General features: G+C 37.6%; 3 protein-coding genes across 3 annotated transcripts; 1 reads left to right on the top strand and 2 right to left on the bottom strand.

Moving 5' to 3' along the window:
* Nucleotides 1–1557: 1557 nt before the first annotated feature.
* On the bottom strand, nt 1558–5016 carry dsn1 (DSN1 component of MIS12 kinetochore complex). Its single transcript, XM_014983348.2, has 11 exons — nt 4945–5016; nt 4736–4772; nt 4395–4653; nt 4234–4307; nt 3797–3869; nt 3608–3689; nt 3460–3516; nt 3292–3363; nt 3048–3195; nt 2137–2224; nt 1558–2021 (listed from the first exon to the last, which is right to left on the bottom strand). Exons 1-11 carry the CDS (start codon nt 4974–4976, stop codon nt 1939–1941), a joined length of 1005 nt encoding a protein of 334 aa, XP_014838834.2. The 5' UTR covers nt 4977–5016; the 3' UTR covers nt 1558–1938.
* Nucleotides 5017–6473: 1457 nt separating this feature from the next.
* On the bottom strand, nt 6474–16265 carry atp13a1 (ATPase 13A1). The gene is made up of 25 exons (XM_014983331.2): nt 15629–16265; nt 14749–14838; nt 14194–14457; nt 13933–14088; nt 13550–13619; nt 13355–13461; nt 11898–12027; nt 11747–11802; nt 11522–11648; nt 11226–11363; nt 11004–11124; nt 10704–10861; nt 10390–10565; nt 10200–10310; nt 9957–10082; nt 9766–9874; nt 9481–9674; nt 9286–9382; nt 9010–9194; nt 8451–8565; nt 8152–8348; nt 7866–8008; nt 7376–7487; nt 7134–7277; nt 6474–7050 (listed from the first exon to the last, which is right to left on the bottom strand). The coding sequence occupies exons 1-25, from the start codon at nt 15980–15982 to the stop codon at nt 6940–6942; spliced, it is 3591 nt and encodes a 1196-aa protein (XP_014838817.1). The 5' UTR covers nt 15983–16265; the 3' UTR covers nt 6474–6939.
* A 431-nt stretch (nt 16266–16696) lies between these two features.
* Nucleotides 16697–18058, top strand: chchd5 (coiled-coil-helix-coiled-coil-helix domain containing 5). Its single transcript, XM_014983347.2, has 4 exons — nt 16697–16855; nt 17000–17140; nt 17209–17360; nt 17795–18058. Coding segments are annotated over exons 1-4 (324 nt in total). The 5' UTR covers nt 16697–16853; the 3' UTR covers nt 17824–18058.
* Nucleotides 18059–18442: the final 384 nt, after the last annotated feature.

Here is an 18442-nt window from a genome sequence, read left to right as displayed (position 1 = left end):
TGTGCAAACTGTGCCAATTTCCAGAAGTGCTCAGTCCCAGAGCAAAACAGTTCAGGATACTGTCCCATACCCCTGATGAATGAAACATCCCATCAGTTTTCAGTATGAATACGTTGACAGCAGATTGAAAACAAGTGTCCTTGCTTTTTGCAAACTGGGCAATTCTGATGTTGTTTATCACTCAGATCACAGAGACAGCTTTCCGAGACGAATGGCAGACTGAATGGATGTGGAGGAGAGCAGCAGCCAGCTCTGTTAGACTGAGAGGAGATGATGGGTGTGCATGAGGGAGTATGACCAAACTGACTATTTATGCTGACTCTCCTGCTATCCATCTACTGCAATCTGTAACTAATCAATCTAAAGTTAGAGACAACAAAAACAGCAAATCCAGTAAACAGTTGTTGCTCTACGCGTGGGCTTTTGAGAAGTCAAAGTCAAGTTAAACGAGAAGCTTAACATGTAAACTACCTCGTAGAGTTTACCCAATTGCATGCATTTTACATGTGAACCTCTAAAAATCCAGAGTAACTTTATAATGTAATTTTTACCAAGTAGGACATTTAAGGTTTTTTTTGTCACTGTCAAGATTGTTTTCCTTTGTAAGCAAAACCATTGTCATTGACTTTGTCAAGTTTTTTTTAAAATTATTATTATTGTTGTTAGTGATTCACTTAAGAACAATTTCTGTGAAACCTTTACTCATTTGGATGCTAAAGCTGCCCTCCTCTCACCCCACAAGCATCAAGCCTCATTTTCATCTAAATAAGAATCGATCTATCCCGCTGTGCACCATCTTCCCTTACTAGCAAGTCTCATGGTCAAAGCCCTACATTTTCCTCCTTGCTTCTCCATATGCGCTGCAATCACTCCCCTGAATAAAGCCACAAGAAAATCCACCAGAAACCACACTGGGGATCGTAACTCTGGTGCAAAGTTATAGACTCATATCATATGGGGGTGGGGGGGGGGAGCGATAAGGGCTCTTATTGCTGCAATCAAGAGAGGCACAAATTAAGCATACGTGTTAATTAATGAATTGGTCCAAGAGATTGGAGAGATGGCAAATGAAGCTTTGCCTGACTGGTACAATGTCAAGGCTTCGTTCTGCATCAGTGACCAAGCCAAGCAAGAGATGGGGGTGAGTCACTGTGGGGGAGGGGCCTCCTTCTGTATGGTCAGGGGACACTGATGAAGTGCAATAGATGCAGCAACAAACAGGAGTAAGTGTGACAGGGGGTGAGCCTCTAGGGTTTCTGTATACACTGAAGAATGTGTGTAAAGTAAGAAGTTTTTTTTTTTTTTGACTTGAATAGCTTAACAAGAATATAATCAAAATGTTTCATTATTTAAGCTGCATCATTGCTTTTTGTCATCACATTGGTACTTTCAGGGACTTACCTTTGATTTTTGGGGGGGTATTATTATTATTCATGTTAAATAGAACATCAAATACATAAAAAATATATCCTATTGTCAAAACCATTAATTCTTCATTGCCTCAATATTAATTGTGATAGTTATCAACTCACTTTGGTAATCACTTTTAAGACAAGGTGGCTGTTTTTTTGTTTATTATTATAGTTTAATTTGATAACACCAAAAACAGGGACCATACTTTCCTGGACGGCAGCAAAGTTTTAACATTTGCTAATTGGTCTAAACAGTTTCAGGATTTACAGATGAAAATGCACTTAATTAAGGCCAAAAGAATAATCTGCTCAGGCAATTCACCACCTTTAATACAATTTTGTGAGTAGCTAGCCACTGCCACCTGCTGGTCAAATCCATGTATAATTTGCCACTGCCATTAAAGTAGTTTGATGTTGGGGCATAACATAAAAATCAACAAAACTGGAAAATGACATAAAGGCACAGGAATATATGTACATTTTTAACAATCGTTGGATTCAGCTGTACAGAAGCATCAACTGTTGTTTATGTAGTTGCCTTTTGCAAAGGTGCCGACATCAGATTCTTAAGAAGGTTCGATGAAAGCTCCTGGAATCCGGCCTCCTCAGCTGGAGACAGCATAGAAATAAAAATAATTAGTGTGAAAGATTCTTTCGCTAGGCCATCACAGAAAATGTCAAAATATTACACAGAAACAATATCTTATTCAAGCAAAGTCATTACCTAATTGGACGCTGGTCTTTTTGACTAACAGCTGTGACTGCTCCTTGATGGTAAGTAGCTGCTGTATCATTTTACACTGAGTGTCCATCTACAGGCAAGATGAAAAAAATCTATAAGTTGCAAAATAAAATGATGACAACATTGCATCAGATCTGGTGCTTTGAAAAATCGTACAGCTTCGTTTTCTATCTGAAAGCTGGTCCGTCTAAATTGCTGTGTGTCCTGTGTCTGCGTTTCCCAGTGATTGAATAGCAACCTTTTCATGCCTGTAATTGTTACGGAAGGAAATATCTATTTAAATAATATCTGTGAGACATTGAAAATACAGTATTAATGCATTTTCAACACACAAACAAAAATATACAGGTACAAAACTGTTCCAACATAGTAGACAATAGAGAATACTAATCTTCAAACTTACTTGACGATCAATCTGTTTTCAATTACATGCATGCATGTTAAAAAGCTGAAATATTTTGAATGGAGAAAGGTTGAGTCTGCTCTTTTCTTTATGGCTATCAACAATAGCTGGCAATAATTCTAAGTACTGCACATAGAAACAGTTAAAACCTGACATTATGGTAGTTTCGTGACCATTAAAATATAAGTGGAAAACGGTTGTATTTGTAAATGTATGTGTGTCCCATTCATTTCCAAGTTTGCCCCTGAAAAATCTCAGTTCTTATGGCCATTTCTCTTCACCCTCCGCCCAATGTACTGATGTACAATGTACTGCCTGGTGGGTGTGTGCATGTCATAGTCGTTCTGCCCAAGGAAGCAACATTTCAAATACAGTACAGCAAGCCCACTCTCATCATGACATTCACTTTAGAGAATAGAACATAAAAGCTTGAAAATACAATAACTTCTTATTTGTGAGGACAAAAGGAAAAAAAAAAAATCCAACATACAATCATGGCCATAGTATGCATCATGGGTCGCTGCCTACAGAGGACATCGTGGTAGTTGGGTTTACTCTGTATGACAGAGTTCTGCGAGGACTGGACTATTAACGTGGAGTTTAGAGGTATACCCGTCTCCTGTCCCATCTTCACCTTCCTACAGCGGAAAATCAATAACACGATTGGTACAAATTCAAAGAAAGTCGTGGATAACATTGTCACGTGAATGCTTGATGATAATATAAATATTTACTTTTCCAGTTCCTCTGCTTTTTCCTTGTGTTTGTTCATAAGCGCCTCCCAAGACTCACTTTCAGCCTTGAGCCTAAGAAAAAACAAAAAGAGAAGATCGTATATGTGGTCATTTTATATTTATAATTAAAAATAAGCATCGGACATGAGAGTAGACGGAACAACATGCCTGTTGATTGCTTTCTGGACATTTTCCATGGCTCTTTGCACGGCAGGCTGACTGCAACTTTAAAGCAATAAAAGACAAAAATGCAATGAAGACAATCATCATAATTAATAGCAAAAGTACAGTGAAAGTTTTTAAAAAGTATGCGTACTTCGGTTGACTCGAAGATAGTTTGTGTGGTTCATTGCTTGTATTTTTGGTTAAGCAGCTCCACTCCATCTTGATGTTTTCAACTACACAAAACAGGAATAACAGAGATAACATAAAATTATTGTTTCAATAATTTAAAAATACTGAGCTCCAAGGAATTTATTAAAAAAAAAAAAAAAAAACTACCAACCTTGCTTTTTGAAGGTCTCCAGTGAAGCTTTTGGAAGTGACTCAAGTGAATTTTGAGTTCTTTCTAGTGCCATCTGCAAAGCAAACACGTGAATAAACAAAAAATATTCTCACAGTTTACAAAATCGATTCTTTAAAATTTTATTTACAAATTTTTTTTTTTTTTTACTCACATTTTGTTGTGTAAATTTGTGGCCAGTATTAATTAAATATCTAGTCATTCTTCTAATCTTGAGTAAACAATATTTATCTATTTAGCAAAAATATGAACATAAAACTGTTACTGTCTATATTTCATGACATCTTCAAATCTTCATTTAATCTTTTAAGAGTTGATACAGACAAAGAAATACAAATGAGCTATTGGACCTTCATCGAGTTCAGGAGAAACTTATAATGGTTTAATGCATTTGGTTCCTATAGCTTCACTTAACATACCTCCATTGAAGCCTCCAGCAGTTTTTCAAGTCTCTCTTGTTGTGATAACGATGGACTTATGCTTCTGCACAAAGCTAGAACATATTAATTTAGATTATTATTTGTCTTGAACAAAAGTAAACATTAATGTTTCACTGTGGGGGGATAAAAATATCTCTCACTCTCATATGGGTTGGGAAGGGCAGGGAGGGAGCGTCGGGTTATGGTGTTTCTCCTCCAGGATTTATTCTGTTCACGGGGATTTACGGGTCTTTCTGCGAGTGTCTCCATTTCTTGTTTCATCGTCTCTGACTGTTCGTCTCCAGGATCTGGCGCCTGTGTGGCAGATAATGTCGAGTCGGTCCGGTGACACTTCAGAGGAGGTTCCGACTCGGGGATTGAGGAGGAGCATCTTTTTGAAGTCTGGGCCGAAGACGGGACCTTGGCATAAACAACAAAGCCAGTAACTCTCCATTCAGCAAATCATCTGCTGTAAACTACAGAAAGGGTTTTTATTTCTCACCTCTGCTGAGGTTTCGTCTGCCTCAACACGTCCGCAGCTAAAGCAGCGAAAAAGTCGCTTTAATGTTTACATCAGACCAGAACAAAACTCTCAGAAAGGTCCACCAAAACATGACAACAATATAGTTCGTTCAAGATTATTTACAGTACTAAGGTAATTGATTTGTTTAATTTAAATAAGTTGTATTACGAGCTTAAAACAAAACATACCCGTGCTCAACTTCAGCCGTCTTTTCCGCCATTTTAATTTCAAATAGCTGTCCTGACAGCGCGCTCAAAGACCAAACCCACCCTTTCACGGCTCTAAGACTCATGGGAAATGTAGTTAAGCAATACAAGGGTCAAGGCTTAAAACTAAATTTGTTGCACCTTACATAGATGCATTTAGAAATACTTATATGAAAAGCTAAATAGGGGCATTTTAGCAAAGGTCATATTTATTGTGATCCCTTTGAATAAAGTTCAAAAGATTGCGACTGTTTTATAGGAACAATGTTTAAATGACTTCAACTTTGTTGCAAAAAAAAAAAGTGTACAGAGGCTCTCCAAAGTCAAAATGTTTAAATGCTTTCATTTTGTATCTCTCCTTAAAAAATAAAACCATGACAAAACACTTAAAAACTTTTTGCGCTTAAGACATGACATGTATTTTTTTTTACAAATAAAAAATGTTTGAGAGACAAAATTAATATTGTTGAATTCAATTTGGAATAAAATTTCAGCATTCAGCATTATTTGGTAGCATGCCGCATCTTAACTTCTCGCCCCTCATCTCCACACTTTACCTACCAAAGGTTCTCCACATGATCACACTGTGAGAACGTCTCTTGTCCTCCGTTTTCCACAATGTCAACTCCAATTTTATTCTGGACAATAGGACAATAAATTTTTGTTTTACGTCTGAAGTATATTTTTTGATCGGCTTTGTATGAATTCGGTGACGCTAAAACATAAACTCCATCTTTACAGCAGATAGCAAAAGGTTTTGAATAAAAACTGATGTTTGAAACTGTTCATAATTTCATCTCACATGTGAAGAAAAGTAAACCCAAAAGCATGATTCTGCCTACACCATGTTTTACTGCTGTTTCTTTTTCTGTTTTGCCCAAAACATCAAGCTTAGTTTCTTCAGACTATAAAATGTTCTACAAGTCTTTAAGAGATTTTTACCATTCTCCATTACTTTCATTATTGTGTGTTTTTGGTAGTGGACTTAGTTATTTCTCATTTCTTGGAATTGCTTGAAATGACACTGCTTCAGGTTAGAAAATGTACAAATCTTAAAATTATTAGCCAATTTCTAAACTTGTGAAAGTAAAAGTCATATTCTACATTCATCTTTGAAGTTGTAAGGTGCCTATAGTTTACCTAATAATAGGATATGTTTAAAAGTAAACAAATGTCCAATTTAAATTGGACATCGAGTTACTTTTGTCTTAATCAGAATCAGTTAAACTTAACTTGCATATCTTTTAACTTTGATAGTTGTGGCATCAAAGCAAAATTTAATAGCATTTAAAAAATATAAAAATTCCAGTGTTTGAGATTTTAACAAGAGTACTTTAGTTTAGTTCCCATGACATAGACACTTTGATAAACAATCTTGTTTCCATGTTGACTTATATTGTATTCTCATATCTTAGTAATGCCAAAATTACCAGCAAAAATAATTTGTGTTACTTACATTCTCTCAATACAATAAAAAAACACACACAAAAAAAGACAAAATGAATACTTCATAATTTTAAATCTTTATAAGTCTGTTAAATTTCTTTTTCACTTTTTACAAAAACAAGGGAGGGGGAAAAATCCAAAACACTATTGCAATTCTCTTGGAGAATGCCCTTTTTTGTGCCTGTAGTTTTCACTCTGGCTAGCACAATCTGAAACTCCACTCAATACTGCTGTCTTCATGGCCTTTCAATAAGAGTGGGGAGGGAAAAACAAAAGAACGATGTAGAAAAATGGACAGTTATAAAAAACATTAGAATTGAGACAAAGCAAATGGAAAAAGAAAACAACAACAGACGTACAGAGTTCAGGGGGGAACAAAGAAAGGGATACACAGAGTGAACAGTCCTACATGCCATGAATATCTCAGCTGTCTAGTGTTTGGAACAACAGCCGTACTTTTCTTCCTCTTTCAAAATGTCCTGTCCCTTTACAGTTTGGTTATAAGGGCAGCATTTGCTGTTGGCACTGAGATCAAGAAGGCAGCCTGAGAGTTCCTTTGCCCAGGAAGAACTGCAGGACACGGTCCACGAGCAGAGCAGCAACAAAGTCCACCAGCAGAACCTGGGCAATTATTAATTTGAACTGCAAGAAATCAGACAAAGCATGTTACACGATCTTATTACAAGAATATCAAAACAAGAAACGGTAAAGTAATGTTAGCTCACCTCAGTTGGAATTTCTACAAGAGCAAACTGTTCATTGAATTCTGGAGAGGAACCAGTAAGAAGCCCGACAATTGCTAATCCTGAAAGTACGATACTCCACAGTAGGGGCCGATTTTCACTGAGAGACTCCATGAATGGGTGACCCTGTAAGACACAAAGAGGAAACCATTATGTAAATAAACACCAGTTGTTTAGACATGGTTTTAAATAACCAATACATGGTCCCAAATGTGAAAAGATACCTTGTAGTTTATGGCAAAGGTGGCCATCTGCATGGCCATTGACATTATGTACACAGTGCTGTTAATTAGGCTGGGTTCGAATTCTTTATACAGATCTACAAACTGCTCCTCTCTGTAAAAAAAAACAAAAAAAAAAACATAAATATGATAAAGCATTCACAAAGTATCGCTGATAGGAAAAAGAGAAAACATTGTATAGATTTTATATTAAATTAAACAAGTGTTTGCTCATCAGCAGCTTGGACGTCCCATTTTAAAAAGATAAAATCTGAGAAAGTTTTACTCCAAAAACATTTTAAACAAAAAGTTGTGAAAAAATGTCTAATACAAAGGCGATACTGGTGGGGAACAATCATTTCTGTTTCATTTCTATGTTTTATTTGAACATAGAAATGCTCAGCTAATTCAAAAAACACATTTCACATGCTATTACTATGATGCACGGTCTTTCAAGAGGTGTTTGGTCTTACCCCGTTGCACTTTTGCTTACCTTGGTGGACTTCTGGTTTGCGCCTCTTTGTAAAGATACACAAGACTACAAAAGTGAACTGCAAACTGCAGCAGCACAGTCAACACTGTGTACAGATTGAAGATGTTCGGTAAAGGCCGCTCTCGAGACAACGTTTTCAGAGGCTGCGAAAAGAGGAGGAAAAAAAATCCTAATTTGTCTTTTTTTAAAAAAAATAGAAACAGAATTACGGTGGAATTTTAAAATTTACATTTACAGTAAGCACCAAAAAACATGTTAACTTTACAGTAAATACTCAAATTCTAACCTTTGACCTAGATATAAAAAGAAAGCATCCAGCCAAAAGCAAGCCTTGCAGAGTCGCCTGGAAATCACTGAATTTGACTCCTTCGAGATAGAGGACAGACTGACTGTAGGCCAGCACTAGTGCATTGAGAGCTAGAATCTTGAACATCTGCAGTGTTGTAACCAGAGTGCAGCGGCCTTGTTTTATTACATGGCAAACTGGGGGAATAAAGACAAAGACAAAAACAAATTGAGTCCAAGAGTTAATAATCAGTTTTATTTATAAATACAGAGAAATAAGTATTGAAACATGTGACTCACTGCACTGAATGGAGGAGAGTTTGGACGTGAAGGGGGCAGCAATGGAAGCGTCACCCAGCTTGACGACTTGTACCTGATCCTCTTCAAGTTCTCGGAGAACTTGACTTATTTTTTCCTGTTAGAGAAATCCTAATGGTTAGCGAAGTGTATGTTTCTTCATGTTACAGTAAGCACAAAAAATGGTTAACAAAAGTAAGCTTTCTTTTTTTTTTTGAGTAGCTCATATTTCTTTTGAGTAGCCCATGTCAAATGTATATGATGACGTTGAAAGATGAGTGGGACATTAAATATATTCTAAGTCTAATTTAGTTATATCTTTAGCCATAATCTAGGCCTTGCTCATAGATTTAACAATCTAAGACATCCCAGTAGTTCTCTAAAGGCTCCATTTTAAACATAAAACAAAGAGATTTTTAATATTTCTTGGACAGTTGCAACTAGAGAGATTGTGACAAATTAGAGCTGAATACCTATTGTAATTAATTAATTGCTTCTATAATTACATTATGTTTCTAAAAGAAGATGCAACTATTTTTTGTTGAATGATAAAGTAGAACACCTTTTGTGCTGCAAGCTGCTCCTCCCTCTGGGCCATGGCCCGCTGTCTGGCTGCTCTGGAGCTCAGCTTGACACCAGAACTAGCAGGTGGTACAGGCCTTATGTCTGATGTTGCCGACTCCTTATCTCTACCCCGCTTCTTTTTCTCAGGCATGCGCTCTGGAGCATTGGCTAAGAGGGCCACCCCTGTGAGAAAACAAAATGTTCATTGCTCACAACTGGAGGCAACTCTTGGCAAACTTGTTTCAGCACTATGAGTTATTTAAAAATAACTTACCTATGTGAGCATGTTTAAGTGCTCCGACGTCATTTGTGCCATCACCACACATCAAGGTCACATAACCAAGCCCCTTAAGGCTGGTGATTACAAATTCCTAAAACACATAAAATCAAATTTTTGTTGAGAACACCAAATTGAGGTAGGAAGAGAGCGCACAAACTATGACTTAAAGGCTGCTGCTTCAGGACCCACCTTCTGTTTTGGACTGACTCGAGCAAATACTCGTATATGTGGTAACAGTGTGTGGAGAAGGTGGGGATCGCAGCCCAACCGAGCCAGCCCTTCTCCTGTTACACACAAGTCAAACTGTTGCACAAATGAAGAAACTGAAGGAGGGGGCAGCGCAACAGTTACGGTGCCATCAATGGATTCCCAGTGCCACTGACCTGGAAAAACAGCATTTATACATAAAACTTCTCGTTATTCAAGCCAAGTGTCAAAACACTCGCAGAATTAAGCGATGAACCTAATGCGTACCCTGATTGAGGCTCGGCTGCAAAATAAGTGTGTGATCTTTCTGGATAAAGTGGAGCTCTCTTGCAACATGGCATGCAGTGAGGGGGTTGTCTCCTGTGATCATGACCACCTGAAGGAAGAGAAGAAAGTTGCTTATTTGAGAACGAACCCAAAATTTTCATCACTGTTTTGTTTAGTTTTTTTTTTTTTACATGATGAGATGCTTCTTGGATCTCTTTGATCACTGCCTTGCTGTCATTCTTGAGTGGACAGGAAACAACCATAAAACCAGCAAATTGTAGATCACACTCCAAAGCATCACGACTGATCTCACGGCACTGCATAAATCAAAGAGATTTTAGTTAGTTTCTATCAGGTCTGTTTATAGACACTACAGAAAAATCAAACAGCCTCCGAAGGTTTTGATTAAAAGAAAAAAAAAAAGTTAAACAAACCTGTTGATGACTGAGGTGTCCAATTTCTTTGTAACCCAAGGCCAGAACTCGTGCCCCTTCCCGTGACATTTCTCTGTGGACTTCATCATAATTTCCTGGACACGCTGTAAACTACGGACAGCAGTATTTTAGACACTTATTTTAGACAAGGAAGTGAAGAGTCTGTGAAAAATGTGGAGCTGTAATTTACCATTCCTCTAAGGGTCTCTGGGGCACCCTTGACTGTCGAGATGTAGCAAAGTTCGGTGGATCCAAGTTTCTCGTACGAGGCCAAGACAGACATCCTTTTCAGAGCGCTGGCAAAATGGAAACGCTGGTGGATCTTCAGTCCCTGTGTTTTGATGCCTCGTGGGAAAACTTTTTCATCTGGTTTAAACAGAAAAAGAAACAACTTAAGTAACCATTCTACTGTTTAAAATGTACTAGTCCAATAATATAAGGAGAACACTGTTAACCAAATAGTCCGAGCACACTCATGAACTGCACTATAGATGTAGGAGGCACCTTTGGTAAGCGTCCAGTCAGCAGCAGTTAGCATGGCCTTCTCTAATGGATCTCCCACCAGTTGCCCATCATCCAGAGTAACCAGTGAGTGACAGGTAGCCACAACCCTATGCGTCTCAACTGGGATCTCAGAGACAGGCATCACCTCTTTTCCCTCTCTGTCAGTGAAAACAGGATGGGTACAATAAACGGCAAATAATCAGAAATAATTACAATCTAAATTACAAGCACAATCTTGTAATTTAATCTTGTCTTCTCAATTTTACGCTTCCAAACAGAGAATTGGTTGACAGGGTTTACCTGAGGCCCGCTACCCCTCGAACTACCAAGCTGTCACTGGTCAGAGTTCCTGTTTTGTCAAAACAGCAAATCTCTACTTTCCCTGCAAATGGTATCCTGAAGGGTTCTGTGCAGAAAACATCTAAAGCAGAAAAAGAGCAACAAGCGTCATACTCGATACCACTTAGTGAATTTGTTGCAGTAGGTATTCTACGATCCCAGCAGAAAAAGAAACAAACTTACAAAGTTTAGCCAAGGCAATGAGAGATGTGTTCACTGCTAAAGAAAGCTCTATTGGAAGTTCCGGCGGGACCACTGAAGTGAGAATAAGTGTGCACTCCAAAAACAACTTGTAGCGATTCCTTGTGAGATCCTTTGTTCCTAGGGAGGGATACAAATAATAATAATAAAAAAAGGACATGTTTCAGAATCAACTTCACCGCTCATTCTGACCTATAAGTACAAACTTGGATGCAAGTTTTATTGGCTTTCAAAAAAAATTGTGATACATCTTAATGAGCTAACTGTTGTCATCTCACCTTCAACCCACACATATGCAGCAGCAGCAATGGCAAACACAAGGAGGAAGAGAATAAAGATAAAAGTCTCCAGGTTGTTTGCCGTCACTCTCTTTACACCAAAGAGAATTGTCCTTAGCAGTTTACCCTGTAGAACAATGTCACAACACACTGTTTAGTAACAGATGGTTTTATTAATGGAGTAAAAAATTGCCACAAGATTTAACAGTTATCCCTATTCCTTACCTGAGACGTATAGAATCCTGTTCTCAGTACATAGGCCACACAACCATTGTCTACAGCTGCAAACAATGAAAAAGAGTACAAATAAATACACTGTCCAATGCTAATAGATACTCCTGTTGACAAATGGAAAGACAGAGGCACTAGCACTTACGCTTAAGTCCAGCACTGGTCTTTAAAGGAGGAGTATGCTGAACCACTTTGGTTCCACCAGAAATGATATGCAGGCGAGAGTCTGTCTGAAGGTCCAAAATCCGCCCTGGATCCAAGTCTTCTACTGGCTCCTGCACACAATAGTTAAAAAAAAGGGCTTGAATCTGACTGAAATAACAGCACAATGAAAAGGTATTTAAACCACTGGTTTGTCTTTTTCTTGTCACACTTAAGTACTTCAGATGCTCAAACAAATAATATCAGACAAAAAATCTATAATTTAGTTTTCAAAATATGATGCTTTTCTTTTTACTACTCTACTCCCAAATGCTACTGGTGAAATAGGCAACAATTCTGTTGGTGCTTTTGGGTTGGAGCAGAAACAGAGATTCCCAAGCATCCAGATGTGCCAGACAGGCTTGTTCTTCTTCTTGTTTCATGAAAACTGACCTCAACAGAGACAAGTGACGTCCTATGTGACCTCCAGGGTATGCTCCAGGGTATGCACCAAGATAACGCTTAAGAGTTATCTTGGTAGATCAAGAAAGTTTTTTGTGTCCATCAATTCGGAAGAAAAATGTCTCTCACTATGGTTTGCTCGAGTCCCAAAATGGATTTCTGATCTATTCTTAAATTTTTTTAAATCAAGACATGATTTGTCGCCTTTATCCCATTGTATCTCATCAGAATTTTCTATTTGAGAAATAGTGTGGTGTGGAAGCAATCAGACTTGAGTGTGGCTAGTGAAACTGAACTCAACTTTCTAAATGCGGGGCTTATAAATTTAATTTATAATTTAACAAGGCAGTTAACATTTTAAATACCATCTTGGGTAACACTTTATTTGAAGGGGGTTGAATAAGACTGTCATGACACTTTCATAAACATGACATAACACCTGTCATGAACATGAATAAGCCTTCATGAATATTTATGACTGTTGTCATAAAGCGTCATTCGGTAAATTATGACACTTTTAATACAAAGTTGACATTATTCAAAATGTCTTTGTTATGACAACTTGACATTAACCAGGAAATTATTACTGTTTAAACTTTACCTTTAATAACATAAAGTTACCTAATTTTTAAAGTGCAATCAGTAATACTTTTATAACAAATTTATATCAGTAATGATTTCTTGGTTAATGTCAAGTTGTCATAAAGACATTTTGAATAATGTCAACTTTGTATTAAAAGTGTCATAATTTACCGAATGCCGCTTTATGACAACAGTCATAAATATTCATGAAGGCTTTTTCATATTTATGACAGTGTCATGTCAGTCTTATTCAACCCCCTTCAAATAAAGTGTTACCCCATCTTGTATTTTTTTTTACTGAGTTTGTCCGTCTAATTATGACATCGTTTGTTGCTCTGAAATATTTAGACGCAGCAAAAACAGTAAAAATCTGTACTGAAGCAAATAGTTTACCACATCACTATATTATTTACTAACCTTCATCTGTGGGACAGACTCTCCAGTCAGCATGGCTTCATCCACAATGCAACGTCCTCTGAGAAGCAGCACATCACAGGGAACCAAGTTGTCTTGGGGTGAGCGTCCTATAGAATAGAAAACACACATTTCAACACCGAAAATGAATGTAAGGTTTGAGGTAAGGAGTCATAACATTTAGGACTGCACACTCACCTATGGAGACAATGTCTCCAGGAACTAGTTCATCACTAGAAATAGGTCTCCATTTCCTGTTGCGATACACCTATCAAAAACGTACATGCACTTATTTTGATATGATATTTTGATATATTTATGGAAAACAGACTGAGCTCTGAAATTTGGATAAAATATGTTTTAAAGGTCTAATCTCTCTTCATGAAGCCAATGGAAAAAGTCCCTCAGCACTATTAAATGGCCTAATATAAAATGTTTTTTTCAATTCAATTTGGATACATGTGTGACTTTTTATTCTTTATCAAACTCTGTTGGTTGCATAAGTGAACTTGATCATTTCACTATAAAGTTCTTATGACCAAATTAGCAACAGAATGCATTTTAAACTTGATCGAGCTTACCTGGATCATATAGGGCTTATTTCCCATGCGGCGTATTTCTGACATATTCCTCATTTGCTGTTGGACCAGGGATGCCTCAAATGCAACCAGCATGAACAGAGTAAAAACGCTGTAATACCAGTATTCGTCCAGACACCACAGCCCCACACAGAAAACCTGATGGACAAACGGCAGATAACATCAAACTGATGCAAAGCATTTACATTTTCTCTTCCTGACTAATGAACCCAGACCATTTCCAGGAAAAAGAAACACACGTACCTGGAAGACGAAAAAAGGAGCTGTTGCTCTTTCTTTAAAGAGCTCCAGAAAATCTGGCACAACCATCTCTGCACGATTGGCGCCATATCGCTTTTCTGCAGCCTTTAGCTCAGTTTCTTCCTGGTATCCACGCCATGACTGGAAGTGGCCTATTGGGTGGTTAATGGGGAATGCCACTGGAAGGAAACATTTCTTCTCTTGGTAGTCAAAAATGTAACGGATCTTTTGAAACTCAAAAGATAAGATCTTTTCCCCATTTTCATCCTGTTGATCCAAACATAGGACATACGTTTAAAAAACATATATTGCAGTGGCAAAAAACAAACAAAAAAAAACATCCAAGTAATAGATAAAATTCAAAACCAATATCTAAATTAACCTAACAACTTCCAGATAAATAAAGCCAAATTTCTAAGCACGTAGATCTTTGATAAACAGTAATGGCATGTGTGGCTTTCACAAACCTTGTCACACTATATTTGAGCATTTTAGGGAAGTAACATATTTCCAAATATGACAACATAGGGAAATCAGTCTTTAAAGATGTGAACAAACCTGATCCCTCTGGAGTGTGACAAGCTCAGCAGAACCATTGTTAGGGGTGGGAATGACCTTTGCCAGCGTAGCCAGCTTGGGATCTGGCTCCTGTTTTTATTTAAAGAAAGAAAACAGATGATATATTCACATGCTTTTGGGACAGCACTTTTATTTTTGGAGCACCCTAATGATATACTCAGCACAACCCGCTGATATACAGAGAAAATAGCTAAACTTTCCCTAAACAGAGGAATGATGAGGATGATGAAATCAACATGCCTTTCAGCAAAAGTTTTGATGAGATCTGCATTTGTTCAATGTTGGGTAGTTTAAAAGATCTGTTACCTTCTGACTATTTGATTCATAACAGATGTTGGTTTCCAATGCAAGTAAATTTATAATAAACAGGATCTTTAAGACAGGTATTGATTATTCTGGTATTTGAAGTCATAACAAGAACTTCAGTTTCCCAGAATGACATTCTGCCCATCAACCATCAAAGATACAAATATATCAAAATATATAAATTTGACATAGGATTAATAACTGTACTGTTTCTTTCATTTTCATTGGTTATCACCAAGCAAATGTTTACTAATCAGTACAAACTCTGTGGACATCTGAAAGAGAACACTCAAAAGGAGAATATTTTGGATAAGTACTATTTATAGATAATGTATACATAAAGTCAAAAAATGTATAAAACATTACGTGATGCATAGAAACCTTAAAATACAGCCAGCACTAATACACGTGCTATTTGACATGTTCAGGAGTAGAGAAAATCTCATTATACTGTATGTGAGATTTTTTTATTGAGCTAAAAAAATAGGTAGGATTTTTTTTTTTTGACTATCTGCTGTAAAAGTGCACATAATTTGCTATAACTTGCATTTACCTTGGAACAAGTGAGCCAACAATGCACGTGCACGGACCAGTATCCAGAGAGTGCTGTGAGGACGTGCGCGATCCCGATAGCGGCTAACGCGAGGAGGCCTGCCTCTGGATACTCCGAGGCACCGTACACTCCTAACCACACGTACACCCAGCCAGGGTAGAGAACAGCCAGAAACGGGAGGACTGTGCCGTGTAGCAGTCGGGGCCTCCGTCTGTACAGCGTCACCGAGCTTACTAGCTCATCACCGGCGCCGCTGTCATTCTGGTTGTGGTTAACAGAGGGGGCCATTTGTAGCTCACCCGGTCCTCGGATTCCGTCTGCAGCCATACTCTCGTCTTTCTTGGCGTCGTTCATTGTATCCGAATCCCTCCTTTGGCCCCCTCTACCATCCACCACCACCCCGTCTCGCTACAGTCGTTAAAAATACGATTCTACGCACGAAGCGGTGTGTTATCCACCTTTGAGAGCCCGTCTTTTGAGTTGACTGTTTCCCGACCGCTGCTTCCGCATACGCAAATACGCAAAGACACGTCATATTTAAAGAGCGTCAGTTTACCTCCAACTTGCTTTTTATCTTTTTTTTTTTTTTCAAAACGCCTTTACATTACTGAGATTTCCAAATTAGTAATATTTCAGGTTGCTTTCTGCAGTTATTTTTCAATATAAATTGGAATAAATAAAATTAATAAACACAGGGAAACGTAAAAAGGAAACAAATAAAACAAAGAAGTTGGAGAATCGTAGATTTTAGTACGCTAACTAAAGTACAAGAAATTAAAAGAAACGTATTAAGCTGTACTTTCTGATATAATTAAAACAAATTTAAAACGTGTATGGGTTACTCCTTGATTTACAGCGATATTAATCGGGTGGCGTTTCACAAGCTAAAATAAGCATGTATTTTCTCTGCTACAGGACATCTAGAGTAAAGTCAAAACAATCTAAATTAAAAAATACAAAGTAGTTCTACGTGCGACTAAATTACTGCCCCTTTAAATAAAAAACGTCACTGTAGGGGCGTTACCTACATGCATGACAGACACAAACCTGCCCCAACAAAATTGAAGAACATCATTAGGACGTTGCTTTTCCTTCCAATCAAATATGGGTGTGCGTGTTGTAGCTCTTAATCGCATAGACTTCGTTTCCACACGCTGAAGTAGTGGTCGTTTAACCTTGTTTGTCACGCTTCCGTAGTCGATTCGACACAGCTTCAAACATCAACATGTAAGAATTGAAATAATGGATTATATTAGTAATATTACACCACAATGCTCCGTTTAGAGTTCTGCTGCTTTAGCACGTTGTCAAATTGATAGATAAGATTGACCCGCCACTTACCACTGTTTATATAATTATGTTTCCTTTCAGGCAAGCAGCTATGGAAATATCAGCAAAGTACTGTTATAAAGAACTGGAGACATATGGGTCATGCGTTGCCTCAAATCCAACGTCTTGGCAACACAAGTGCCATGACCTAAAACTCAAGGTTTCTCAATGTACATCATCACAGTAAGTCAGTTGATCTATCCTATATACCTATACGTTTTTCCTTGTGCCTGACCATTTAATGTTTACAGTCCAGTGATCCAGAAGATCAGGGAAGACTGCTCCACAGAATTTGAGAAATTTGAGCAATGTCTGAAAGAAAACCTGACCTCACCTACCTCTTGTTCGCCACACGTGACCCGCTTTCTAGGCTGTGCAGACTCCGTTGACCTCAGCAGCGTGGGTAAGACTTTACTGGAATTGCCCTTTCAGATAGCTAAAAGGGCAATTCCTTTTTATCATCATCTTTTAGATAGCAAAGATCCCGCATAAACACTGGATCATAAAACGTTTTAGATATATTTGTGCAAACTGTGCTGTAAAATATTTCTCTGACACAACTCCATTAACCCTCTAATGATGAGAAATGTCTCTATATGTACTGTATGTCACATGGATTTATATTGTTTTTATGATTTAGAATTAAGAAAATGCAAGTAAACTCCAAATTTAGGTCATTATTCAGTATTACTTTGTTTTGACTGTTCAAGGTTATACTGTAACCCCATTTTGTTGATACTAAGGGGGTTAACCATGTACAATTACCATGTTGGAAAATTGAATCAAATTCCACATTTTTTTAAACAATTATGCTAATCTCTGCTCTTTTATTCCTAGCTTCAGAATCAAGTTCTGACACATCGTAGGATTCAGCAACTTCCATCGTCAGACCTAACCTCTACACAAGCTGGATTTTTATGTGTCAACTGTGTTTATTTGAATTTATATATATGTGGTGAGTGTTTAATATCTGTTCGTCTTACTGTGACCTATTGTGACTGATTTCAAATGTAAAAAAAAATAGGAATGCTCCAGCACTGTACATTACACCATTTGAATATCGTGTATCCTTGCGTTTGAATAAATAAGTCAGGTTTGCAATGTTTTGTGTACCCCAGTTTTACTTAACTAATATTAGGTTTCCATTATTCATTTGATGTCATAACCCTCTGTTGTTTTATGCTGATTATTTATGTCCTTACTGCTGATGCCTTTTCCAGGTCATAGTCAAATATTAAACTGGAATGCATTGCTCCCACACAAACCTGACTATCCGGTCACTGAGCAATAGGGAGTTTGGGAAGATAGGAGAAAAAAGAACAGGTTATTCACCTCTAATCAGCAGGACTACTGAGACAGACAGAGGGAGGAAATTGAGTTATGAACCTTGTGACCATTAAGCAGAACAGACATTTTCTGGTTCAATTATTAAAGGTTTTGGTGTGAGTCATGGAGGAGAAATAGATTGCTTTATTTTTAGGTGAA

This window comes from Poecilia mexicana, unplaced genomic scaffold (assembly GCF_051168715.1).
Source record: "Poecilia mexicana isolate PSO_F unplaced genomic scaffold, ASM5116871v1 scaffold_8, whole genome shotgun sequence".
In the NCBI taxonomy this organism is placed as follows: domain Eukaryota; kingdom Metazoa; phylum Chordata; class Actinopteri; order Cyprinodontiformes; family Poeciliidae; genus Poecilia; species Poecilia mexicana.
This window is presented reverse-complemented; position numbering and strand designations above follow the sequence as displayed.

Coding starts and splice junctions, on each gene's coding strand:
- dsn1 (XM_014983348.2), bottom strand. CDS start 4,976: ATGGCGGAAAAGACGGCTGAAGTTGAGCACGG. Junction 4,654..4,735: donor CAGACGAAACCTCAGCAGAG/GTGAGAAATAAA, acceptor GTTTATGCCAAG/GTCCCGTCTTCGGCCCAGAC. Junction 3,196..3,291: donor AAAGCAGAGGAACTGGAAAA/GTAAATATTTAT, acceptor TTTCCGCTGTAG/GAAGGTGAAGATGGGACAGG.
- atp13a1 (XM_014983331.2), bottom strand. CDS start 15,982: ATGAACGACGCCAAGAAAGACGAGAGTATGGCTGCAGACGGAATCCGA. Junction 11,125..11,225: donor CATTGCCTTGGCTAAACTTT/GTAAGTTTGTTT, acceptor TTTCTGCTTTAG/ATGTTTTCTGCACAGAACCC. Junction 8,009..8,151: donor TTTTTATATCTAGGTCAAAG/GTTAGAATTTGA, acceptor CTCTTTTCGCAG/CCTCTGAAAACGTTGTCTCG.
- chchd5 (XM_014983347.2), top strand. Junction 17,141..17,208: donor TCTCAATGTACATCATCACA/GTAAGTCAGTTG, acceptor TAATGTTTACAG/TCCAGTGATCCAGAAGATCA. Junction 17,361..17,794: donor CGTTGACCTCAGCAGCGTGG/GTAAGACTTTAC, acceptor TTTTATTCCTAG/CTTCAGAATCAAGTTCTGAC.